Raw genomic sequence first — 27,193 nt, 5'->3', positions numbered from 1 at the left:
GAGTTACAGTAGCTTTAAAGTAGAGGAGCAGGAGCACATTATATCTGTGTATGATCTCTTACAATAAAGCCCTGCTGGGAGTTACAGTAGCCTTACAGTAGGGGAGCAGGAGCACATTATATCTGTGTATGATCTCTTACAATAAAGCCCTGCTGGGAGTTACAGTAGCCTTACAGTAGGGGAGCAGGAGCACATTATATCTGTGTATGATCTCTTACAATAAAGCCCTGCTGGGAGTTACAGTAGCCTTACAGTAGGGGAGCAGGAGCACATTATATCTGTGTATGATCTCTTACAATAAAGCCCTGCTGGGAGTTACAGTAGCCTTACAGTAGGGGAGCAGGAGCACATTATATCTGTGTATGATCTCTTACAATAAAGCCCTGCTGGGAGTTACAGTAGCCTTACAGTAGGGGAGCAGGAGCACATTATATCTGTGTATGATCTCTTACAATAAAGCCCTGCTGGGAGTTACAGTAGCCTTACAGTAGGGGAGCAGGAGCACATTATATCTGTGTATGATCTCTTACAATAAAGCCCTGCTGGGAGTTACAGTAGCCTTACAGTAGGGGAGCAGGAGCACATTATATCTGTGTATGATCTCTTACAATAAAGGCCTGCTGGGAGTTACAGTAGCCTTACAGTAGGGGAGCAGGAGCACATTATATCTGTGTATGATCTCTTATAGTAAAGCCCTGCTGGGAGTTACAGTAGCCTTACAGTAGGGGAGCAGGAGCACATTATATCTGTGTATGATCTCTTACAATAAAGCCCTGCTGGGAGTTACAGTAGCCTTACAGTAGGGGAGCAGGAGCACATTATATCTGTGTATGATCTCTTACAATAAAGCCCTGCTGGGAGTTACAGTAGCCTTACAGTAGGGGAGCAGGAGCACATTATATCTGTGTATGATCTCTTACAATAAAGCCCTGCTGGGAGTTACAGTAGCCTTACAGTAGGGGAGCAGGAGCACATTATATCTGTGTATGATCTCTTACAATAAAGCCCTGCTGGGAGTTACAGTAGCCTTACAGTAGGGGAGCAGGAGCACATTATATCTGTGTATGATCTCTTACAATAAAGCCCTGCTGGGAGTTACAGTAGCCTTACAGTAGGGGAGCAGGAGCACATTATATCTGTGTATGATCTCTTACAATAAAGGCCTGCTGGGAGTTACAGTAGCCTTACAGTAGGGGAGCAGGAGCACATTATATCTGTGTATGATCTCTTACAATAAAGGCCTGCTGGGAGTTACAGTAGCCTTACAGTAGAGGAGCAGGAGCACATTATATCTGTGTATGATCTCTTACAATAAAGGCCTGCTGGGAGTTACAGTAGCCTTACAGTAGGGGAGCAGGAGCACATTATATCTGTGTATGATCTCTTACAATAAAGGCCTGCTGGGAGTTACAGTAGCCTTACAGTAGGGGAGCAGGAGCAGTTTTCAGAGTAAAATAACCCCTGATCCTTGGGAAGTGGTTCCTCTGCTTTATCTCAGCCAATGAAAGGTTATAAACAATCCATGGGGAATGTTTTATACACGGGGAGTGGTAGTATAACTATAAATCACAACAACCATCAGCCGACTGCTCCTGGGGCGCAGAGTTTGGCCAAACAGCCCCAATAAATCCATCTGATTCCAAAGCAAATACACCATAAATCAGCCGCAAATGATCTGTATCCATGGGCCTGTGCTCACTGCTTGTATTGAGGGCCAATGTGGGATATGTGGGGCCCCAGCCCTGAGTTGTTTGTAAAGGGCTGAGGTGGAGCTGCCATACTGCTTTATCTGTAGAGATATCATATGGACGTGTCTCAGGCTGTGTCTCCGTATAAAGATCCTACAAATTTCAAAAGAGGAGAACTGCTGGGAGTCAGAGGGATACTGGGAGTTAAAAGGAATATGGCGTATATAACAGAACCGTGAGACTGTCGGCCCCATACAGCGAATATAACAGAACCGTGAGACTGTCGGTCCCATACAGTGTATATAACAGAACCGTGAGACTGTCGGTCCCATACAGTGTATATAACAGAACAGTGAGACTGTCAGTCCCATACAGTGTATATAACAGAAGTCGGTCCCATACAGTGTATATAACAGAGCCGTGAGACTGTCGGTCCCATACAGTGTATATAACAGAACCGTGAGACTGTCGGTCCCATACAGTGTATATAACAGAACCGTGAGACTGTCGGGCCCATACAGCGTATATAACAGAACAGACCGTCGGTCCCATACAGTGTATATAACAGAACCGTGAGACTGTCGGTCCCATACAGCGTATATAACAGAACCGTGAGACTGTCGGTCCCATACAGTGTATATAACAGAACAGACCGTCGGTCCCATACAGTGTATATAACAGAACCGTGAGACTGTCGGTCCCATACAGTGTATATAACAGAACCGTGAAACTGTCAGTCCCATACAGTGTATATAACAGAAGCGTGAGACTGTCGGTCCCATACAGTGTATATAACAGAACCGTGAGACTGTCGGTCCCATACAGTGTATATAACAGAACAGTGAGACAGACCATTACTACACTAGTAATAAAAAAGACAGACCCTACATTAGATCCTTTGTGACATTTGCGTTGGACTTATTTCAAGGGCAACTAATAGTTTGTTCAATGAGGAGACACAGAAGGGCCAGAGACATGTGAGACGCAAATCAATTGATTTCTCACTTGGAATTTTCATACATGAGAAACTGCCACATTGTGTTGCTGCCACTCAGTGCGAGTGCCGCCAGCCGCATTACAACTCCCTGAAACTTACCGGCCACTCACACTCTGCCATTGAGCATTCGGCAGTTTTAGGGTCACATGAGGGGCCCCTCAAATTTATAGTAAAGCTTGAGAAAACAAGGATTATTATATTGGCTAAACTACAATTCCCAGCAGCCTCTGGCATTTACTAGTTGGCAAAGGGTGCTGGGAGTCCAACATCAGCTGGCTGGGCTAAAGATACTTCCTGTTCCACAGAGCTTGCACTCTATAAGGTTAAAACAAGTATCGGCTGGGCTAAAGATACTTCCTGTCCCACAGAGCTTGCACTCTATAAGGTTAAAACAAGTATCGGCTGGGCTAAAGATACTTCCTGTCCCACAGAGCTTGCACTCTATAAGGTTAAAACAAGTATCGGCTGGTGCTAAAGATACTTCCTGTCCCACAGAGCTTGCACTCTATAAGGGTAAAACAAGTATCGGCTGGGCTAAAGATACTTCCTGTCCAACAGAGCTTGCACTCTATAAGGTTCAAACAAGTATCGGTTGGGCTAAAGATACTTCCTGTCCCACAGAGCTTGCACTCTATAAGGTTAAAACAAGTATCGGCTGGGCTAAAGATACTTCCTGTCCCACAGAGCTTGCACTCTATAAGGTTCAAACAAGTATCGGCTGGGCTAAAGATACTTCCTGTCCCACAGAGCTTGCACTCCATAAGGGTAAAACAAGTATCGGTTGGGCTAAAGATACTTCCTGTGCCACAGAGCTTGCACTCTATAAGGTTCAAACAAGTATCGGCTCAGCTAAAGATACTTCCTGTCCCACAGAGCTTGCACTCTATAAGGGTAAAACAAGTATCGGTTGGGTTAAAGATACTTCCTGTGCCACAGAGCTTGCACTCTATAAGGTTCAAACAAGTATCGGCTCGGCTAAAGATACTTCCTGTCCCACAGAGCTTGCACTCTATAAGGTTAAAACAAGTATCGGCTGGTGCTAAAGATACTTCCTGTCCCACAGAGCTTGCACTCTATAAGGTTAAAACAAGTATCGACTGGGCTAAAGATACTTCCTGTCCCACAGAGCTTGCACTCTATAAGGTTAAAACAAGTATCTGCACTCACTCAGACATGGGGGGGGGGGTACGTTACTGTCAGCTGGACACAAAGTTCTCCCCGCCCCCCCCCCAGACTGGCAGTTGCTGATTCAGCAGGAAACACAGAGGGGGGATTATTATTGAGTCCAAATGAAACAGAGAAAAGCCGGATCCCTTCCCTATTTCACTTCCCCTAATAATAAAATCCACCAATAAATAAAAACGAAAGGTTTAAAATATCTTTTACGAGTGTTTGAAAAAAAAAACCACAGACTTCTGTGAAAAAAAAAAACGACACATCCCCCCCCTCCCTCCAGCCTCAAGTCCAAAACCCAAATTACCGGTCAAATCAAAAATCATTTTATGGGGTAACTTGGTTTTGCTTTTCCGAATTCTGATGCTTTAAAGGGGAACCTGAGGCTTTAACCAAAACAGTTTTTTTTAAATTAAAAAGTCGATATTTTTTGTGTCTACGTTTTAAATATCCAGCCTTCCCAGCATCCCCTGGGGGACAAATGAGAAATAAATACAGAGCCCCCTACTAAGAGCAGCGCTGAATGGGCCTGTGTTTTCTGATTCCTGAATTGCTGCTGCTGTTTGAGGAGGGGGGGGTAGTAAAACAATAACCAGTCCCTCTGTGAAATGAGCTGGGGGGAGGGGAGATGAGAGGAGTTTGTTTATACAGAGCTCATTGGCTACATTAAATCAAATGAATACCCAAAGATAGAATTAAAGTCTTGGAAAAGTAAGAATCCGCAAGCAGAGGGTCCAAGGCAAACAGACACTTTTGCATCACTTTTATTGCGTACCGTTGCTTTAAGAATCCACGGTGTGGGTGTTGGACTGTATCCAGGGACAAAGGAGTTCCTGAGCAAAGCTGAATGTGTCAGATCTACATGATTCACCTCTTGTTACACAAAAAGGAAGGGGCCCTATGGGCATGAGAGAGGGGCCAATAAGGAAGAAACAAAAGCACATGACAGTTGCTGTTTATAGGAATTGTTTGTCGGATCAATAATCCCGGGTGAATGAGACACATCGGCACTTGGAACTTTCCCAAAATCCTCTCAATATCTCGGTGTTTTTATTAGACGGGGGGGGGGGAGAGCCAGAACCCTCCCCTCATTTCCACAATAATATTAATCACTTTCTAATTATCAGGCTGAGTCGTGACGTCAATCCCAGTGTCCCAACTGCCGCCTCCTGACAACATTCCGCTGACAGTTGCGTTGCAGACAAACCCCATTCTCCTCCCGGATTCCCAGGACACAAGTCGCCTGCAGGAATCCCACCGCTCCCTCTACCCCCCCCCAGCCTGCTGGCACCCCCACCCGGGGTAAGACTGGCACAGAACTGACACTTGGCCAGGGAGCTGACAGTTGGTTGGGCAGCACATATGGGAAAATTGGTATTATTTCCCTTCAATAAAAAGGAGATTCCGCTATAAATACATTACCCCGGCCTCCACATAATTGCCCCCTGCACTGGGGGGACTTTCGCTCTCTAGCAGTTAATTACCCCCAGTCTCTAGGAACCAATTAGCCCCACAATTAGCCCCACATCAGGTCTTTAACTATTAATTTTCTGGGTAGAAAATAAAATGATTTCAGCCAATAAGTGAAATTATTTGTGGGCCAATAAGAAACAACCCATTTCCTTCTGGCTGGCAGAGGATGCTGGGAGTTGTAGGAGCTGTGGTTTAAAATACAAACAAATACTCAGACATTGCTGCACAAGGGTGCACTGATCAGCCAATCAGATCATTCCCCACATTCCCAGTCACTGGCCCCTAGTGAACTGCGTTCCCTTCACTGAATAATCTCATTTATGCAAAAGTCAATCCCTTAATCCCATCATTTTTGCGTTTGTGAGTCAATCCCATGATCCACTGGTTAAAGTGAGGTCCCTGTGCGCCCAGACATTGGCAGCCGATCCCAGACTCACTAATCAATGGCGGAGCTCTTTCCCCTTGGCAGCAGGATCGAGGGAAAGGTCATGTTTATGGATAAATATTTTCACTGGGATTTATCCACCAAAGCTCTTGCCTCGGGCAGCGATTGGGAACAAAATGAGCTGAGTCTGTAACACAACCCTGAATAATAGCCGTGTGTGTGATCCCTAGCAACCGCTTCCCCCGGCGCCCAATCAATATGGAGAGATGGGAGCAACACTGGGAATTCTGCCTCCACTAACCCAGTTACCGACGAATCTCACCGGGAACCTTCGTAGGTTATTAATTGTACTGGGTGCAAACAGAGGTGTCTGCCCAGAATCCTGAGACAGTGGGACAAGATGGAGACAGTAGGACAAGATGGAGACAGTAGGACAAGATGGAGACAGTACAACAAGATGGACATAGTAGAGCAACATGGAGACAAAGATGGAGACAGTAGCACAAAATATAGACAGTTGAGCAAGATGGAGACAGTAGAACAAGATGGAGACAGTAGGGCAAGATGGAGACAGTAGGGAAAGATGGAGACAGTAGGACAAGGTGGAAACAGTAGGGCAAGATGGAGACAGTAGGACAAGATGGAGACAGTACGGCAAGAGGGAGACAGTAGTACAAGATGGAGACAGTAGGACAAGATAGAGACAGTAAGACAAGATGGAGACAGTAGGACAAGATGGAGACAGTAGGACAAGATGCAGACAGTAGGGCAAGATGGAGACAATAAGACAAGATAGAGACAGTAGGGGGAGATGGAGAAAGTAGGACAAAATGGAGACAGTACAACAAGATGGACTTAGTAGAGCAACATGAAGACAATAAGAAAAGATGGAGACAGTACCACAAAATATAGACAGTTGAGCAAGATGGAGAAAGTAGGGCAAGATGGAGACAGTAGAACAAGATGGAGACAGTAGGACAAGATGGAGACAGTAGGACAAAATGGAGACAGTAGGACAAGATGGAGACAGTAGGACAAGATGGAGACAGTAGGACAAGATGGAAACAGTAGGATAAGATGGAGACAGTAGGACAAGATGGAGACAGTAGGACAAGATGGAGACAGTGTGACAAGATGGAGACAGTAGGACAAGATGGAGACAGTAGGACAAGATGGAGACAGTAGGACAAGATGGAAACAGTAGGATAAGATGGAGACAGTAGGACAAGATGGAGACAGTAGGACAAGATGGAGACAGTGTGACAAGATGGAGACAGTAGGACAAGATGGAGACAGTAGGGCAAGATGGAGACAGTAGAACAAGATGGAGACAGTAGGGCAAGATGGAGACAGTAGGACAAGATGGAGACAGTAGAACAAGATGGAGACAGTAGGACAAGATGCAGACAGTAGGGCAAGATGGAGACAATAAGACAAGATGGAAACAGTAGGGTGAGATGGAGACAGTAGGACAAAATGGAGACAGTACAACAAGATGGACATAGTAGAGCAACATGAAGACAATAAGAAAAGATGGAGACAGTAGCACAAAATATAGACAGTTGAGCAAGATGGAGACAGTAGGGCAAGATGGAGACAGTAGAACAAGATGGAAACAGTAGGGCAAGATGGAGACAGGCAGGATGGAGAAAGTAGGACAAGATGGAAACAGTAGGACAAGATGGAGATAGTAGGACAAGATGGAGACAGTAGGACAAGATGGAGACAGTAGGACAAGATGGAGACAGTAGGACAAGATGGAAACATTATGGCAAGATAGAGACAGTAGGACAAGATGGAGACAGTAGAACAAGATTGAGACAGTAGGACAAGGTGGAGACAGTAGGACAAGATGGAGACAGTAGAACAAGATTGAGACAGTAGGACAAGATGGAGACAGTAGGGCAAGATGGAGACAGTAGGACAAGATGGAAACATTATGGCAAGATAGAGACAGTAGGACAAGATGGAAACATTATGGCAAGATAGAGACAGTAGGGCAAGATGGAGACAGTAGGGCAAGATGGAGACAGTAGGACAAGATGGAAACATTATGGCAAGATAGAGACAGTAGGGCAAGATGAAGACAGTAGAACAAGATTGAGACAGTAGGACAAGATGGAGACAGTAGGACAAGATGGAGACAGTAGGACAAGATGGAGACAGTAGGACAAGATGGAAACATTATGGCAAGATAGAGACAGTAGGACAAGATGGAGACAGTAGAACAAGATTGAGACAGTAGGACAAGGTGGAGACAGTAGGACAAGATGGAGACAGTAGAACAAGATTGAGACAGTAGGACAAGATTGAGACAGTAGGACAAGATGGAGACAGTAGGACAAGATGGAGACAGTAGAACAAGATGGAGACAGTAGGACAAGATGCAGACAGTAGGGCAAGATGGAGACAATAAGACAAGATGGAAACAGTAGGGTGAGATGGAGACAGTAGGACAAAATGGAGACAGTACAACAAGATGGACATAGTAGAGCAACATGAAGACAATAAGAAAAGATGGAGACAGTAGCACAAAATATAGACAGTTGAGCAAGATGGAGACAGTAGGGCAAGATGGAGACAGTAGAACAAGATGGAAACAGTAGGGCAAGATGGAGACAGGCAGGATGGAGAAAGTAGGACAAGATGGAAACAGTAGGACAAGATGGAGATAGTAGGACAAGATGGAGACAGTAGGACAAGATGGAGACAGTAGGACAAGATGGAGACAGTAGGACAAGATGGAAACATTATGGCAAGATAGAGACAGTAGGACAAGATGGAGACAGTAGAACAAGATTGAGACAGTAGGACAAGGTGGAGACAGTAGGACAAGATGGAGACAGTAGAACAAGATTGAGACAGTAGGACAAGATGGAGACAGTAGGGCAAGATGGAGACAGTAGGACAAGATGGAAACATTATGGCAAGATAGAGACAGTAGGACAAGATGGAAACATTATGGCAAGATAGAGACAGTAGGGCAAGATGGAGACAGTAGGGCAAGATGGAGACAGTAGGACAAGATGGAAACATTATGGCAAGATAGAGACAGTAGGGCAAGATGAAGACAGTAGAACAAGATTGAGACAGTAGGACAAGATGGAGACAGTAGGACAAGATGGAGACAGTAGGACAAGATGGAGACAGTAGGACAAGATGGAGACAGTAGGACAAGATGGAGACAGGCAGGACGGAGACAGTGCACACATGTGCATGATTATTCATAGGTCACTGTGCCCGCAGAGCTTACAATCTAGGGTTGCACAACCACAAATACCTATATTATGGTCAAGAAACCACTTTACATGACTGCAGCAATGCTGCACCAACCTGCAACTGATGTAGAGGTAAGTACATGGACAAATTGCCGGTGTTTGATCACAATGTATCAACTGGTATTGATGTTTGCACCTCCCATTACGTTGAGTGCAGTTACACTGGAGTTCTGGGAAGGAATGCTGCATTGTGGGTAGATAGAAGAGGATGGATTGTGCTGATTTGCCCTCTCGATGTTCTCTGAAAATGCCGAATTTGGCCAAATCCCTGACGAGCGGCGGCCCAGGCAGAGCAATTAGGGAAGAGAGAGAAAGAGAAGAAACAGATGCTCACAATCTAATTACACGAAACCACCTGCAGCCGTTTGAAAGGAGCTGGGGGGCTGCACCAGGCTGTTCCCCCTCAACCTGAGAGGCTGATTTACTAATTGACGATTCTGCAGTTTGTCATGTTTGAACCCACCGTGACGCTGTCAGATAAACCAATAAGGACCCCACAGCTGGACACTCTCAGGACCACAAACTCCATCCTGACACGTCGCATGAAACCAATGCTGCCCGGCAACTGCCACCCAGCAACTGCCACCCTGTGGTGTGCGAGGGATCGGTATTTAACCCAAAGCAGTTTTGCTGTGGTTCATACCCCCAGGGGGAATTCCAGCATTTATACCCCAATCAGAGGGGGCAGCATGTCTGATCGTGTCCAGGCAGGAAAAGAGAGTGACTCAGCACTGGAGTGAGATTCTGAGCCCACAGGGCTTACGCTCTACATACTGTAAAAGGCTTGGGGCCTCTGCTCATTAGGCTCCAGTTATACCCCCACTCTGGTGGAAATGTTTTACTAATAAATGTGCCCTTTAACTAACAGGGGTGGGGGGCAGAATCCTCATCACTGGCTCCTACTCATGTGGGACAATGTAACAGTTACCTGTGCCTGTCTCTTTAATTAACTAATGAGGTGCCACCAAACAAAGCTCCTCCCATTACCCAATCCTGCACAAAACACTGGACCAAATCCAATCCCTAATTTGCATATTCAGATGTGAGAGGAAAGAATAAACTGATGCAGTTGTCCGGACAGTCACATGACCCTACGGGTTGGATTGGATTGAGTGGAATGTGAATGGTGCAGAAGTGCAGGATTGGGAGCGGGTGGAACAGGCCGGGTGCCAGGATTGCTGGGAATTCCGCACACTCACAAACATAAACACATGGCACAGATGTTCCCCTATAGCAGCTCCATTAAATCCCAGGAAGGTGCTGCACTCCCACGGCTCATTCCCTTCCTAGTAGCTGCACTGCTGGGAACGACTCCCAAACACCCAGGCACATCGTCTCATAAGCACCAGTCTCATTATTCCCAAAGGCAACACAACCAATCAAGTGCATTATGTAATGACACCATAGTTTAACCCCTTCCCCTTGTCCGAGACAACTGCTCAGGGGCAGAATGGAACATTAAAGCTTATTAATTGGCACATAGGGGGCAAAATGGAACATTAAAGCTCATTAGTTGGCACGTTGGGGACAAATGGAACATTAAAGCTCATTAGTTGGCACATGGGGGGCAGAATGGAACATTAAAGCTCATTAGTTGGCACATAGGGGGCAAAATGGAACATTAAAGCTCATTAGTTGGCACATAGGAGGCAGAATGGAACATTAAAGCTCATTAGTTGGCACATGGGGGGCAGAATGGAACATTAAAGCTCATTAGTTGGCACATAGGGGGCAAAATGGAACATTAAAGCTCATTAGTTGGCACATAGGAGGCAGAATGGAACATTAAAGCTCATTAGTTGGCACATAGGGGGCAGAATGGAACCATTGAAGCTCATTAGTTGGCATGTGGGGGGCAGAATGGAACATTAAAGCTCATTAGTTGGCACGTGGGGGCAGAATGGAACATTAAAGCTCATTAGTTGGCACATAGGGGGCAAAATGGAACATTAAAGCTCATTAGTTGGCACATGGGGGGCAGAATGGAACATTAAAGCTCATTAGTTGGCACATAGGGGGCAAAATGGAACCATTACATCTCATTAGTTGGCACATGGTGGGCAGAATGGAACATTAAAGCTCATTAGTTGGCACATAGGGGGCAAAATGGAACATTAAAGCTCATTAGTTGGCACATAGGAGGCAGAATGGAACATTAAAGCTCATTAGTTGGCACATAGGGGGCAGAATGGAACCATTGAAGCTCATTAGTTGGCATGTGGGGGCAGAATGGAACCATTGAAGATCATTAGTTGGCACATAGTTGGCAGAATGGAACATTAAAGCTCATTAGTTGGCACGTGGGGGGCAGAATGGAACATTAAAGCTCATTAGTTGGCACATGGGGGGCAGAATGGAACATTAAAGCTCATTAGTTGGCACATGGGGGGCAGAATGGAACATTAAAGCTCATTAGTTGGCACATAGGAGGCAGAATGGAACATTAAAGCTCATTAGTTGGCACATAGAGGGCAAAATGGAACCATTGAAGATCATTAGTTGGCACATAGTTGGCAGAATGGAACATTAAAGCTCATTAGTTGGCACATGGGGGGCAGAATGGAACATTAAAGCTCATTAGTTGGCACGTGGGGGCAGAATGGAACATTAAAGCTCATTAGTTGGCACATAGGGGGCAAAATGGAACATTAAAGCTCATTAGTTGGCACATAGGAGGCAGAATGGAACATTAAAGCTCATTAGTTGGCACATAGGGGGCAGAATGGAACCATTGAAGCTCATTAGTTGGCATGTGGGGGGCAGAATGGAACATTAAAGCTCATTAGTTGGCACATGGGGGGCAGAATGGAACATTAAAGCTCATTAGTTGGCACGTGGGGGCAGAATGGAACATTAAAGCTCATTAGTTGGCACATAGGGGGCAGAATGCAACATTAAAGCTCATTAGTTGGCACATAGGGGGCAAAATGGAACCATTACATCTCATTAGTTGGCACATGGGGGGCAGAATGGAACCATTAAAGCTCATTAGTTGGCGCATAGTTGGCAGAATGGAACATTAAAGCTCATTAGTTGGCACATGGGGGACAGAATGGAACATTAAAGCTCATTAGTTGGCACATGGGGGGCAGAATGGAACATTAAAGCTCATTAGTTGGCACATAGGAGGCAGAATGGAACATTAAAGCTCATTAGTTGGCACATAGGGGGCAGAATGGAACCATTGAAGCTCATTAGTTGGCATGTGGGGGGCAGAATGGAACATTAAAGCTCATTAGTTGGCACATGGGGGGCAGAATGGAACTTTAAAGCTCATTAGTTGGCACGTGGGGGCAGAATGGAACATTAAAGCTCATTAGTTGGCACATAGGGGGCAGAATGGAACATTAAAGCTCATTAGTTGGCACATGGGGGGCAGAATGGAACATTAAAGCTCATTAGTTGGCACATAGGGGGCAAAATGGAACCATTACATCTCATTAGTTGGCACATGGTGGGCAGAATGGAACATTAAAGCTCATTAGTTGGCATGTGGGGGGCAGAATGGAACCATTGAAGATCATTAGTTGGCACATAGTTGGCAGAATGGAACATTAAAGCTCATTAGTTGGCACATGGGGGGCAGAATGGAACATTAAAGCTCATTAGTTGGCACATGGGGGGCAGAATGGAACATTAAAGCTCATTAGTTGGCACATAGGAGGCAGAATGGAACATTAAAGCTCATTAGTTGGCACATAGGGGGCAGAATGGAACCATTGAAGCTCATTAGTTGGCACATGGGGGGCAGAATGGAACATTAAAGCTCATTAGTTGGCACGTGGGGGCAGAATGGAACATTAAAGCTCATTAGTTGGCACATAGGGGGCAAAATGGAACATTAAAGCTCATTAGTTGGCACATGGGGGGCAGAATGGAACATTAAAGCTCATTAGTTGGCACATAGGGGGCAGAATGGAACATTAAAGCTCATTAGTTGGCACATGGGGGGCAGAATGGAACATTAAAGCTCATTAGTTGGCACATAGGGGGCAAAATGGAACCATTACATCTCATTAGTTGGCACATGGGGGGCAGAATGGAACATTAAAGCTCATTAGTTGGCATGTGGGGGGCAGAATGGAACCATTAAAGCTCATTAGTTGGCACATAGTTGGCAGAATGGAACATTAAAGCTCATTAGTTGGCACATGGGGGGCAGAATGGAACATTAAAGCTCATTAGTTGGCACATGGGGGGCAGAATGGAACATTAAAGCTCATTAGTTGGCACATGGGGGGCAGAATGGAACATTAAAGCTCATTAGTTCGCACATAGGAGGCAGAATGAAACATTAAAGCTCATTAGTTGGCACATAGGGGGCAGAATGGAACCATTGAAGCTCATTAGTTGGCATGTGGGGGGCAGAATGGAACATTAAAGCTCATTAGTTGGCACATGGGGGGCAGAATGGAACATTAAAGCTCATTAGTTGGCACGTGGGGGCAGAATGGAACATTAAAGCTCATTAGTTGGCACATAGGGGGCAGAATGGAACATTAAAGCTCATTAGTTGGCACATAGGGGGCAAAATGGAACATTAAAGCTCATTAGTTGGCATGTGGGGGGCAGAATGGAACCATTAAAGCTCATTAGTTGGCACATAGTTGGCAGAATGGAACATTAAAGCTCATTAGTTGGCACATGGGGGGCAGAATGGAACATTAAAGCTCATTAGTTGGCACATAGGGGGCAAAATGGAACCATTACATCTCATTAGTTGGCACATGGGGGGCAGAATGGAACATTAAAGCTCATTAGTTGGCATGTGGGGGGCAGAATGGAACCATTAAAGCTCATTAGTTGGCACATAGTTGGCAGAATGGAACATTAAAGCTCATTAGTTGGCACATGGGGGGCAGAATGGAACATTAAAGCTCATTAGTTGGCACATAGGGGGCAGAATGGAACCATTACATCTCATTAGTTGGCACATGGGGGGCAGAATGGAACATTAAAGCTCATTAGTTGGCACATGGGGGTCAGAATGGAACATTAAAGCTCATTAGTTGGCACATGGGGGGCAGAATGGAACATTAAAGCTCATTAGTTGGCATGTGGGGGGCAGAATGGAACCATTAAAGCTCATTAGTTGGCACATAGTTGGCAGAATGGAACATTAAAGCTCATTAGTTGGCACATAGTTGGCAGAATGGAACATTAAAGCCCATTAGTTGGCATGTGGGGGGCAGAATGGAACCATTAAAGCTCATTAGTTGGCACATAGTTGGCAGAATGGAACATTAAAGCTCATTAGTTGGCGCATAGAGGGAAATTTGCTTGTGTGAGAAATGGGCAAAGGTGGACTGAGTGCTGGAAGGTGCTGAGGGGTCAGTCCCAATATAGTTGCCCACTGCCCCCCACACTGCATGAACTCTACTAATTAACAGTCCCCCCCCCGCTGTGGATCTACCCTAAGCATAAACACCAACAGCATAGCCATCATACAGCGCACACAGATTAGAGTGAGTGTAAGCTCTTGGGGTATCTCATGTCTCAGAAGGAAGAGGTCCCAGTCAGCGGCTCAGGGATCACCCAGTGGTTGTGCCATTTTCCCACTCGCTCAGTTCAATGTGTCACAAGTGGAGCACAAACACCATAAAATGAAAAGGAAAATACTTTGAAGACGCCGTGTGGCCCCAGGATTCTCAACTCTATTTGTTTCTTTTATACTGAACCTCAGGTCCGACCGACTCACTGTGACCCGCTAACTCCAGCCAGCACCTTGGCCATGTGGATCTAGAGCCAGACCCTGTCACGTGTGAGCCGAGGGCCCCCCAAATGCACCGCACACACATCAGCTGACCCTGAGAAACCTGTAGCTGCCCCCAGTAACCCTGTATTTCCTCCCTTGCAAAAAGGCATCCGGCCCTTCCTTAAAACTATCTTTTGTATCTGCCATTAAAACTGAATTCATCTGCTAAATAATTGCTACAGGTACCATCACATTGTGCCCAACTTTCTCCAATAACCCCACTTACATTAATGTACAGGGTGGTCCAATCTGATCAGGGGGGCAGGTATTGGGGGGAGCCCCTGGGTTGGTTGCACCCTACTCGTACCCCCATTCATTGATTCACACAAACTCTGAGACAGGAGGGGACTCATAAAGGGGTGGCAGCATTGGCTCTGACAATCTAATCATCTCTCCCCTCTCAGAACATCAGTCACAGCTTTATGGACCTCTGACTCAATTGCAGTTTTATTTCTGGGATTAATAAGTCATTACCCAAAGCAGGAGGAGCCCAGACAAACCCAATTACAGTTCTGATCCAAGTCTGGCCCAGAAATAGCAGCAGCAGGGGCCACATTTACTGCTCATAGGGCCACGAGACTGTCAAGACTATGGGTGGGAACTGCTGCAGGTGGAACAGCATTAATATAACTTCATATTGTCTCCATGTCACCCTATTGTCTCTATGTCACCCTACTGTCTCTATGTCACCCTACTGTCTCTATGTCACCCTACTGTCTCCATGTCACCCTACTGTCTCCATGTCACCCTATTGTCTCTATGTCACCCTACTGTCTCCATGTCACCCTACTGTCTCCATGTCACCCTATTGTCTCTATGTCACCCTACTGTCTCTATGTCACCCTACTGTCTCCATGTCACCCTATTGTCTCCATGTCACCCTATTGGCCCTGCTGTCACCACCTCGCCCCACTGTATCTATTTTACCTTACTGTACTCAATGTGGTAGGGACCATAGAGTGTAAGTTCCACTGGAGCAGAGACTGCTAGGAATGAGATAGGGATCTTAGATTGTAAGCTCACTGGGGTAGGGACTGATGGGAATGTGATAGAGACCATAGATTGTAAGATCACTGGGAGAGGGACTGATGGGAGTGTAATAGGGACATTAGATTATAAACTCACTGGGGCAGGGACTGATGGGAATGTGATAGGGACCTTAGATTGTAAGCTCACTGGGGCAGAGACTGATGAGAATGTGATAGAGACCTTAGATTGTAAGCTCACTGGGGCAGGGACTGATGAGTATATATTAGAGACCATAGATTGTAAGCTCACTGGGGCAGAGAGTGATGGGATTGTGATAAGGGCCTTAGATTGTAAACTCACTGGGGCAGGGACTGATGAGAATGTAATAGAGACCTTAGATTGTAAGCTCACTGGGGCAGAGACTGATGGGAATGTGATAGGGACCATAGATTGTAAGCTCACTGGGACAGGGACTGATGAGAATGTAATAGAGACCTTAGATTGTAAGCTCACTGGGGCAGAGACTGATGGGAATGTGATAGGGACCATAGATTGTAAAATCACTGGGAGAGGAACTGATGGGAATATGATAGGGACCTTAGATTGTAAACTCACTGGGGCAGAGACTGATGGGATTGTGATAGGGAATTTAGATTGTAAGCTCAGTCAGGCAGGTTGCAGCTAAACAAACTCCGCAATGAGATGTGACAATATAATTGATAATGACTTTATTGAGCTACATAATGAGGTCAGACCCACCAGCCGGCACTCCCCTGTATATGTCCGAGCCTGCTTCCTAATTTCTGGAATGTTTTCCTGCATAAAACCAGCCCATTCAGGGCCTACAGACTCATGAGAGGTACAACTCAGGTTCCCCAGAGCTCAGCAGCATTTCTTTATAATTATTGCTAAAATCTGTGTGAGTTGGAAGGTTCTGCGCCCTCCTTCTTGCGCCTGTTTCCCTCCCGTCCCTCTGTGCGGAGCAGTTTACTTTAGCGATGCATCTGGGGCTCTAGTTGCACATGCACTGCTTCTCTCTGTTTATAATAACTGTCTGTTCCGACTCTCGCCATTAACCATTTCAGTACTGGGGGAATGAAGCAGAGCAGCTCTGCCTGGATAGTCTGTACAGAGAGATCCCATAAAACTATGGTACATAGGTATTCCCTGTACTAAGCACAATTCAGCAGGAACAGTCCCCTAAGTTTGCTCATAGTCTGTACAGAGAGATCCCATAAAACTATGGCAGCATAGGTATTCCCCTGTACTAAGCACAATTCAGCAGGAACAGTCCCTAAGTTTGCTCATAGTCTGTACAGAGAGATCCCATAAACCTATGGCAGTATAGGTATTCCCTGTACTAAGCACAATTCAGCAGGAACAGTCCCTAAGTTTGCTCATAGTCTGTACAGAGAGATCCCATAAAACTATGGCAGCATAGGTATTCCCCTGTACTAAGCACAATTCAGCAGGAACAGTCCCTAAGTTTGCTCATAGTCTGTACAGAGAGATCCCATAAAACTATGGCACATAGGTATTCCTTGTACTAAGCACAATTCAGCAGGAACAGTCCCTAAGTTTGCTCATAGTCTGTACAGAGAGAGATCCCATAAAACTATGGCAACATAGGTATTCCTCTGTACTAAGCACAATTCAGCAGGAACAGTCCCTAAGTTTGCTCATAGTCTGTACAGAGAGATCCCATAAAACTATGGCAGCATAGGTATTCCCTGTACTAAGCACAATTCAGCAGGATCAGCCCCCTAAGTTTGCTCATAGTCTGTACAGAGAGATCCCATAAAACTATGGTACATAGGTGTTCCCTGTACTAAGCACAATTCAGCAGGAACAGTCCCTAAGTTTGCTCATAGTCTGTACAGAGAAATCCCATAAAACTATGGCAGCATAGGTATTCCCTGTACTAAGCACAATTCAGCAGGATCAGCCCCCTAAGTTTGCTCATAGTCTGTACAGAGAGATCCCATAAAACTATGGTACATAGGTATTCCCTGTACTAAGCACAATTCAGCAGGAACAGTCCCTAAGTTTGCTCATAGTCTGTACAGAGAGATCCCATAAAACTATGGCAGTATAGGTATTCCCTGTACTAAGCACAATTCAGCAGGAACAGTCCCTAAGTTTGCTCATAGTCTGTACAGAGAGATCCCATAAAACTATGGCAGCATAGGTATCCCCTGTACTAAGCACAATTCAGCAGGAACGCTGACATGACAAATACCCCAGGTGTGTGTATATTAAGGTGCAGACATATTTGGGGTGTAAAGGCTAAAGAGACACAAGTAGAAGGGACCCAGAATGACCAATAAGAGGCCAGTGAGTGGAGCTGACATGCTGTGGGCAGATGAGGAACACATTGTACTGAGTTGAGAAGAAGTTGGGCCGTTCCTCTGACTTCTCTGATCCAAATCAATGTGCCCAGAAAACTGTGGGTTCCAGCACAATATGCGCCGGTCTCCCAGTAATTTGTGCCCCTGTTTGTACTGGAAATGGTCCCAGCGTCAGGTCTGTAACTGGTTGTAAGACATTCCAGCTCGACATTTCCACTAAATACTATTCAGGAGTCGCATGAAACACTATAAAAGCTTTATGGGCACTTTGTATTCAGCTACTGCACATTTGTGTTGTACAACAATGCTCCCTATGTTACTGTCTCTTTAACAACACGTCAATATGGCAGCTCCCACCCATATGTCCAAACACACTGGGAAGGAATGTCCAGACAGGCCCAGAGTAACAATTCCCAAGGGATCACATCTGGCAATGCATTGAGCACACGTGGCCGAGCCCTGCAGCACCACTTAGTCCATCTTTCCCTGTTTGCAGGGCTGGCAGAGAGTTAATGCTAGAACTGACACTGAAAGGGTTAATGAGAGGAGCGAGTCACCGGGCCAGTAAAGGCCATGCCTCTGGGCTATGTGAGTGGGAGGAGTCGGGACACTTTCCCTCTGTGACTATAAAGGTACATGTACAACTGTAAAACTCATTCAAAGAAAATAAAAGAACCACTTTCGGGTTGCTAAGGGCAGTGATCCTAGCAACCACACAGCAGCACCAATACCAGAAAAGAAGATATCCCAGAAGGTGCAAGTCCCCTAATAACATTCCCCTGTAGAGCCCATCGACTGCTTGTTTATTCCGTACTGCCCCCCATTTATTAAGCAGAACTGTCCCCCCACTTGCACCTTCCCAGGTCACTTACAGACCATATGAATGTCGGGGGCCACAGGTCTAATTAGCATGAGGCATCTGTGGGGCCCCTGGTTTGGCAGGACAATATTTCTCTTTCCCCTACAGCGCAACCTCCTGATTCAGCAGATTCTCCAAGTGCAAGTGAAATTGCAGCCTCCTCCATTGTGACCTCATCCATTGTGACCTCACCATGAAATAAAATGAGTGTGTGTGTATATGTGTGTGAGTGTGTGTGAGTGTGTGTGCACGCATCTGGGGTGGTCAGCACTAACACTCATTAATTTCATCTGCAGGGAACACATGTTCAGTTTCCGCTTTAATTTAAAGGGGAAATGACCCTAATTCCCATTCTATGCCTTGCCATTAACTCTGGGGGCAATTTACTGTTTTGGGGTTATTGGAATAATTCAGCCTGCGCTTCTATCTCTATAAACAACCCATAAACTCTGTGTCTTGTATAAAGAAGCCTATTGTCACCAATGGAGGGTGCTGGGAGTTGCAGTTAAAGGCCGATAATACAAAAAGAAGATATATAGCCTATAATACAGCTTGGCTATTGGGGACGTGCACTCTAAAGCAGCCCCAAACATGAAGCACAAGCACCCGGCCCACCCAGGTTTCCCACTGACAGACAAAAGGGCAAGTAAAACAAGCGAAAGAGAAATATAGATAACAAGCTGCCCATCAGCCAATCACTGGAGAGGGAATAAAGACTGGAAAGGTTGCTACATTGGCTTTGTGAAGGGTTAAAGGACCTAGGGCAGCAAGATTTTAGGGGAGGAAAGATTTTAGGGGATAAATATTTTAGCGGAGGCAAGATTTTAGGGGATCAAGATTTTAGGGGATAAAGATTGTAGGGGTGGCAAGATTTTAGGGGAGGCAAGATTTAAGGGGACGCAAGATTTTAGGGGAGGCAGGGTTTAGGGGAGGCAAGATTTTAGGGGTAGCAAGATATTAGGGGAGCCAAGATTTTAGGGGAGGCAAGCCATCTTATTATGTGATGTCATTGTGCATTTCAGCCAATCACAATGTAGGACCTGAAGTGGTTAAACTGAAGTTGCAGAATGTAGATGAAATGAGGAAGATAGTTGTGTTAATGAAAGTTCTCAGCTACATTGTTGCAGGAGTCAGAGCCAGCAGTGCAGGCAGATCAGTTATTGGAGGAGTTATTTGTGGATAAGGATGAAGATACATTTACTAATAATCCCCCTATTCTGCGCTGCTCAGACACCCCCAAACACTTTGTAGGCCCAGGAATGGCGACAAGAAGAACCTCCGCGTTTTGTGCAGAGAGTTGTATTTATTTTTGGTGGAAAATCTGCTGGGTCCCAAGTTCCGCCCAAAGAGCAGCATTTACCCACGGCCCCGGCCGTCTCAGGGGAGCGACAGACTCTCGACACGGGGAAATGTTCTGCATTTAGTAACTTCTCCCTAAAATTCTCTAGGAACATTCCCAAGCTCCGGCCATTCCTCTCCCCCCAGAACCTCAGTTGGACCAGTCTCAATATTCCCTGCCCCTATTTACTCTTCCCACATGGAACAGTCTGACACTTTAAACCTTTCTGGGATTTCTGGGGTTTCACCTCCAGCAGAATAAAAAACTCAGCAGGATCCAGTGGGTTCCCCAATAATTGCCCCTTCCCCCCCCCCCAGGATCAGATATGAGATCAGGAATACGACAAATAAGGGGAATATTATTATTGAGATATTGGAAGTGAATATAAAGGGAGATGTAGTGTGGGGGTGAGTTATAGTTCAGTGCACCCCATTTTCTCTGGTTTTTTTTTATCCTGAAATGAAGTTGAATTTAATTGGCCAATAAAACAAGGTAATTAAGGGGGTAATTAAGAAGAATATTAAGTAGAACCATAAATGTGATTTATTGGGAAAGTGTCTCCCTGCACACTTTAATAATAATAAAAAAAATAATAATAATAATATAATAATAATAAATAATAATAATCATAATAATAATAATAGTAATAATTAATAAATAACCATAATAATAATAATAATAATGGGGGCAGCTGATGATATTAGGGGAGGGGGTGTAGGTGCTGTACAAGGGGTCCCAGGGCCCCACTATTCAGTGGAATAAAGAGAAATAAGTTTCTCATGTAGAGACTGAGAGGTTGAACCCCACAAATGATCTCCAACAATTGCCCCCAGGGAGGGTGTCAGGGAGCAACACTTGATTGAGTTACTGGGGTGTCAGACAGGTTTGGGGGGGTGCAAAAGTTTCCGGGTGCCAAAGTCATTCCATAGAGAGTCGAATGTGCCCAGTGGCCAATGATAAAGTCCCAGACACTGAGAGTGAGACAGGGCCCCAGCTGGAGGGCCACACACATATAATATAATACACAGACACACACATATAATATAATATAATACACAGACATATATCATATAATATAACACAGACACACATATAAATATAAATACAGACAGAGGAGAAGAGACAAATAAATAAATATAAATAACTATAAATAAAGAGACAGGTGAGTAAGTCAGTGGGGGGGGGTAGTTATTATTATTAGTATGAATATTAATATAATAATTAGTCATTACCTGATCTCGGGGGATACAGGGCAGGGAAGTTCTCCGGTGGGACATGATGGGGGTCGGTAGGACATAGGCGCAGAGTGGGGGGCACTTGGGCTCCTTGTCCCCCACTGAGTTCAGATCCCGAGTGCTGTTGCCCCCCCAGTACAGTCCGGTGCCCCCCAGTATAGTCCTCGGCTCCTTATTTGCCCCCAAACCCCTCTGCTGCCCCCCCAGTAACGGCCGATGTTTCTCCCGCACTGACTCTCCCCTCCCCGCTCTGCGCTCCCTCCTCTCCCTCCTCCTCCCTCACTTCTCTCTCCCTCCCCAAACCTCCTCCCTCAGCTCTCTCTCACCCGACTCTCTCTCTTTCTCTCTCTCTCTCTCTCTCCTGCCTCCCAGCTGTCTCTCACTAGCGCTCTCTCTACTCACCCCTCTCTCACTTTTACACTCTCTCTCTACTTCCCTCTCTCTCTCTTTCTGTGTCTCTTATACTTTCACTACCCCCTCCCCTCTCTTACACTGTCTCTCCTCTCCTTCTACCCCGACACTGTCTCCTGTCTTCCCACTGCTCGCACTAGTGCTCTCTCTACTTACTCACTCTCTTTTACACTCTCTCTCTCTCTTACACTCTGTCTACTACACACACACAGACTCTCTCTCTCTTACACACTTTCTTACTCTCTCTTACACTCTCTCCTACAGTCTCTCTCTCTCTCTCTCTCTCTCTCTCTCTCTCTCTCTCTTTCACGCTCTCTACTTCCCTCTCTCTACTACCCCCTCTCTCTATTATACACTCACTCTTACACTCTCACTCTCTCTCTTACACTCTCTCTCTTATTACACACTCTCTCTCTCACTCTCTTACACTCTCTCACTCTCTCTTACAATCTCTCTGACACTCTCTTGCTCTCTCTTACACACTCTCTCTCTCACTCTCTTACACTCTCTCACTCTCTCTTACAATCTCTCTGACACTCTCTTGCTCTCTCTTACACACTCTCTCTCGCTCTTACACTCCTGCCTTCCAACTGCGTCTCACTAGCGCTCTCTCTCTCTCTCTCTCTTACACACTTTCTTACTCTCTCTCTTACACACACACTCTCTCTCTTACAAACTCTTACACACACTCTTACACACTCTCTCTCTTTCTTACACACACTCTTTACTAAACTATCTCTCTCTCTCTTACACACTCTCTCTACTACACTCTCTCTTAAACACTCTCTCTACTACACTCTCTCTCTTACACACTCTCTCTCTTACACACTCTCTTACTCTCTCTCTCTCTCTACTACACACTCTCTTATACTCTCTCTCTCTCTCTCTCTCTTACACACTCTTTCACACATTCTCTCTCTACTACACTATCTCTCTCTTACACACTCTCTCTACTACACTCTCTATCTTACAAACTCTCACTCTTACATTCTCTCTCTACTACACACACTCTCTCTCTCTGTCTCTTACTCACTCTCACTCTTACACTCTCTCTCTCTGTCTCTTACACTCTAACTCTTACACTCTCTCTCTACTACACTCTCTCTCTCTTACACTCTCTCTCTCACACACTCTGTTACACTATCTCTCTCTACTACCCTCTCTCTCTTACACTCTCTCTCTCTCTCGCTCTGTGTCTCTTAAAACCTCTTTCTTCCCACTCACTGTGTGTCCTCCTACTATCCGTGTCTTACTAGCAATGTCTTACTTACTACTTTGTGTTACTTTGTCTTACTAGCCGTGTCTTATTAATACTTTGTTTTACCGTGTCTTACTAGCCGTGTCTGACTTACTACTTTATGTTACTGTGTCTTACTACTTTGCCTTACTGTGTCTTACTAGCCGTGTCTTACTTACTACTTAATGTTACTGTATCTTACTACTTTGTGTTACTGTGTCTTACTAGCTGTGTCTTACTTACTACTTTGTGTTACTGTGTCTTACTAGCTGTGTCTTACTTACAACTTAATGTTACATTTACTTATTTCTACTTTGTCTTACTGTGTCTTACTAGCTATGTCTTACTTACTACTTAATGTTACTGTTACTTAATACTACTTTGTCCTACTGTGTCTTATTAGCCGTGTCTTACTTACTACTTTGTCTTACTGTGTCTTACTAGCTGTGTCTTACTTACTACTTAATGTTACTGAAACTTAATACTACTTTGTCTTACTGTGTCTTACTAGCCGTGTCTTACTTACTAATTTGTCTTACTTTGTCTTACCAGCCATGTCTTACTTACTACTTAATGTTACTGTTAATTAATACTACTTTGTCTTACTGTGTCTTACTAGCCGTGTCTTACTTACTACTTTGTCTTACTGTGTCTTACTAGCTGTGTCTTACTTACTACTTTGTCGTATTGTGTCTTACTACTTTGTTTTATTGTGTCTTACTTCTTTGTCTTACTGTGCCTTACTATTCATGTCTTATTACTACTTTGTCTTACTGTGTCTTACTACTTTGTCTTACTGTGTCTTACTTACTACTTTGTCTTACTGTGTCTTACTTCTTTGTCTTACTATGCCTTACTAGCCATGTCTTATTACTACTTTGTCTTGCTGTGTCTTACTAATTTGTCTTACTGTGTTTTACTAATTTGTCTTACTGTGTCTTACTAGCCATGTCTTACTTACTACTTTGTCTTACTGTGTCTTATTACTATGTCTTAATGTGTCTTACTACTTTGGCATACTATGTCTTACTACTTTGTCTTACTGTGTCTTACTAGCCGTGTCTTACTTACTACTTTGTCTTACTGTGTGTTACTACTTTGACTTACTGTGTCTTACTACCCGTGTCTTATTACTACTTTGTCTTACTATGTCTTGCTACTTTGTCTTACTGTGTCTTACTAGCCATGTCTTACTCACTACTTTTTCTTACTGTGTCATTCTAATTTGTCTTACTTACTACTTTGTCTTACTGTGTCTTACTATATTGTCTAACTGTGTTTAACTACTTTGTCTTCTTGTGTTTTACTAGCCGTGTATTACTTACTACTTAGTGCTACTGTGTCTTACTTACTTATTACTTTGTGTTACTTTGTCTTAATAGCCGTGTCTTACTACTTTATGTTACCGTGTCTTACTACTTTCTATTTCTGTGTCTTACTATGTTTTCTTATTGTATCTTATTATCTTTGTCTTACTTACTACTTTGTGTTCTATTGTCTTAATACTTTTTGTTATGGTGTCTTACTACTTTGTCTTACTGTTGCTTAGTACTTTGTTTTACTGTGTCTTACTAGCCAAGTTTTACTTACTACTTTGTGTTACAGTGTCTTACTACTTTGTGTTAATGTGTCTTACTAGCCGTGTCTTACTAACTACTTTGTGTAGCTGGGTCTTACTATCCATGTTTTACTACTTTGTGTTAATGTGTCTTACTAGTCGTGTCTTACTAACTACTTTGTGTTGCTGTGTCTTACTATCTGTGTCTTACTACTTTGTGTTACTGTGTCTTACTAGCTATGTCTTACTATCATTGTGTAACTGTATGCGATACACTGACAGCCTGTGTTACTCTGTGTGTGTTACTCAGTGTGTGTGTAACACTGTGGGTGCAGGGGGGAAGCTACCCTGCATGGGGCCCCAATAGAGAACGAACTATCCAGTCCGGGGACATCAAGGAGCAAGTGATTTGGGCAAGTTGATGAGGCATCTGGCAAGTCAAATCGTATCCAGGGGATACCTGGATATTGTGATACAAATACTCTGCAACTGATCCTTTCCCTTTTTGAACTTAGGGTCCAGGACAATGAATGAAAGGAAGTAGAGACAGTCACACGAGTATCAGGAAATACACTCCCCCGTGCAAAGGAAGTAGAGACAGTCACATGAGTACCAGGAAATACACTCCCCCGTGCAAAGGAAGTAGAGACAGTCACACGAGTACCAGGAAATACACTCCCCCGTGCATAGGAAGTAGAGACAGTCACATGAGTACCAGGAAATACACTCCCCCCGTGCGAAGGAAGTAGAGACAGTCACACGAGTACCAGGAAATACACTCCCCCCGTGCAAAGGAAGTAGAGACAGTCACACAAGTACCAGGAAATACACTCCCCCATGCAAAGGAAGTAGAGACAGTCGCACGAGTACCAGGAAATACACTCCCCCGTGCAAAGGAAGTAGAGACAGTCACATGAGTACAAGGAAATACACTCCACCGTGCAAAGGAAGTAGAGACAGTCACACAAGTACCAGGAAATACACTCCCCCATGCAAAGGAAGTAGAGACAGTCGCACGAGTACCAGGAAATACACTCCCCCGTGCAAAGGAAGTAGAGACAGTCACACGAGTACCAGGAAATACACTCCCCCGTGCAAAGGAAGTAGAGACAGTGACACGAGCACCAGGAAATACACTCCCCCCGTGCAAAGGAAGTAGAGACAGTCACACGAGTACCGGGAAATACACTCCCCCGTGCAAAGGAAGTAGAGACAGTCACACAAGTACCAGGAAATACACTTGCCCGTGCAAAGGAAGTAGAGACAGTCAGAAAAGTACCAGGAAATACACTCCCCGTGCAAAGGAAGTAGAGACAGTCACACGAGTACCGGGAAATACACTCCTCGTGCAAAGGAAGTAGAGACAGTCACACGAGTACCAGGAAATACACTCCCCCATGCAAAGGAATTAGAGACAGTCACACGAGTACCAGGAAATACACTCCCCCGTGCAAAGGAAGTAGAGACAGTCACACGAGTATCAGGAAATACTCTCCCCCATGCAAAGGAAGTAGAGACAGTCACACGAGTATCAGGAAATACACTCCCCCGTGCAAAGGAAGTAGAGACAGTCACACGAGTACCAGGAAATACACTCCCCTGTGCAAAGGAAGTAGAGACAGTCACACGAGTACCAGGAAATACACTCCCCCGTGCATAGGAAGTAGAGACAGTCACATGAGTACCAGGAAATACACTCCCCCCGTGCAAAGGAATTAGAGACAGTCACATGAGTATCAGGAAATACACTCCCCCGTGCAAAGGAAGTAGAGACACTCACACATGTACCAGGAAATACTCTCCCCCGTGCAAAGGAAATAGAGACAGTCACACGAGTACCAGGAAATACGCTCCCCCGTGGAAAGGAAGTAGAGACAGTCTCACAAGTACCAGGAAATACACTCCCCTGTGCAAAGGAAGTAGAGACAGTCACACGAGTACCAGGAAATACACTCCCCTGTGCAAAGGAAGTAGAGACAGTCACACGAGTACCAGGAAATACATTCCCCCGTGCAAAGGAAGTAGAGACAGTCACACGAGTACCAGGAAATACACTCCCCTGTGCAAAGGAAGTAGAGACAGTCACACGAGTACCAGGAAATACATTCCCCCCGTGCAAAGGAAGTAGAGACAGTCACACGAGTACCAGGAAATACACTCCCCTGTGCAAAGGAAGTAGAGACAGTCACACGAGTACCAGGAAATACATTCCCCCGTGCAAAGGAAGTAGAGACAGTCACACGAGTACCAGGAATACACTCCCCTGTGCAAAGGAAGTAGAGACAGTCACACGAGTACCAGGAAATACACTCCCCCGTGCAAAAGGAAGTAGAGACAGTCACACGAGTACCAGGAAATACACTCCCCCGTGCAAAGGAAGTAGAGACAGTCACACGAGTACCAGGAAATACACTCCCCCGTGCAAAGGAAGTAGAGACAGTCACACGAGTACCAGGAAATACACTCCCCTGTGCAAAGGAAGTAGAGA

General features: G+C 45.0%; 1 protein-coding gene across 2 annotated transcripts in view; it reads right to left on the bottom strand.

Annotated features, from left to right (window-relative positions):
- The window catches only part of pde3a.L (phosphodiesterase 3A L homeolog), an 83,224-nt gene extending 61,539 nt beyond the window's left edge, over window positions 1-21,685 (bottom strand). For both annotated transcript variants that reach the window (XM_041585764.1, XM_041585765.1), the window contains exon 1: window positions 21,497-21,685. In XM_041585764.1, the coding sequence (XP_041441698.1) occupies window positions 21,497-21,541 (45 nt within the window). In that variant the 5' untranslated portion in view covers window positions 21,542-21,685. The remainder of the gene's footprint in view (window positions 1-21,496) is intronic.
- Between the last annotated feature and the right edge of the window lie 5,508 nt (window positions 21,686-27,193).

This window comes from Xenopus laevis, chromosome 3L (genome assembly GCF_017654675.1).
Source record: "Xenopus laevis strain J_2021 chromosome 3L, Xenopus_laevis_v10.1, whole genome shotgun sequence".
Lineage (NCBI taxonomy): Eukaryota > Metazoa > Chordata > Amphibia > Anura > Pipidae > Xenopus > Xenopus laevis.
The sequence above is the reverse complement of the archived record's forward strand: the minus strand, read 5'-3'. Positions and strand labels throughout refer to the sequence as shown.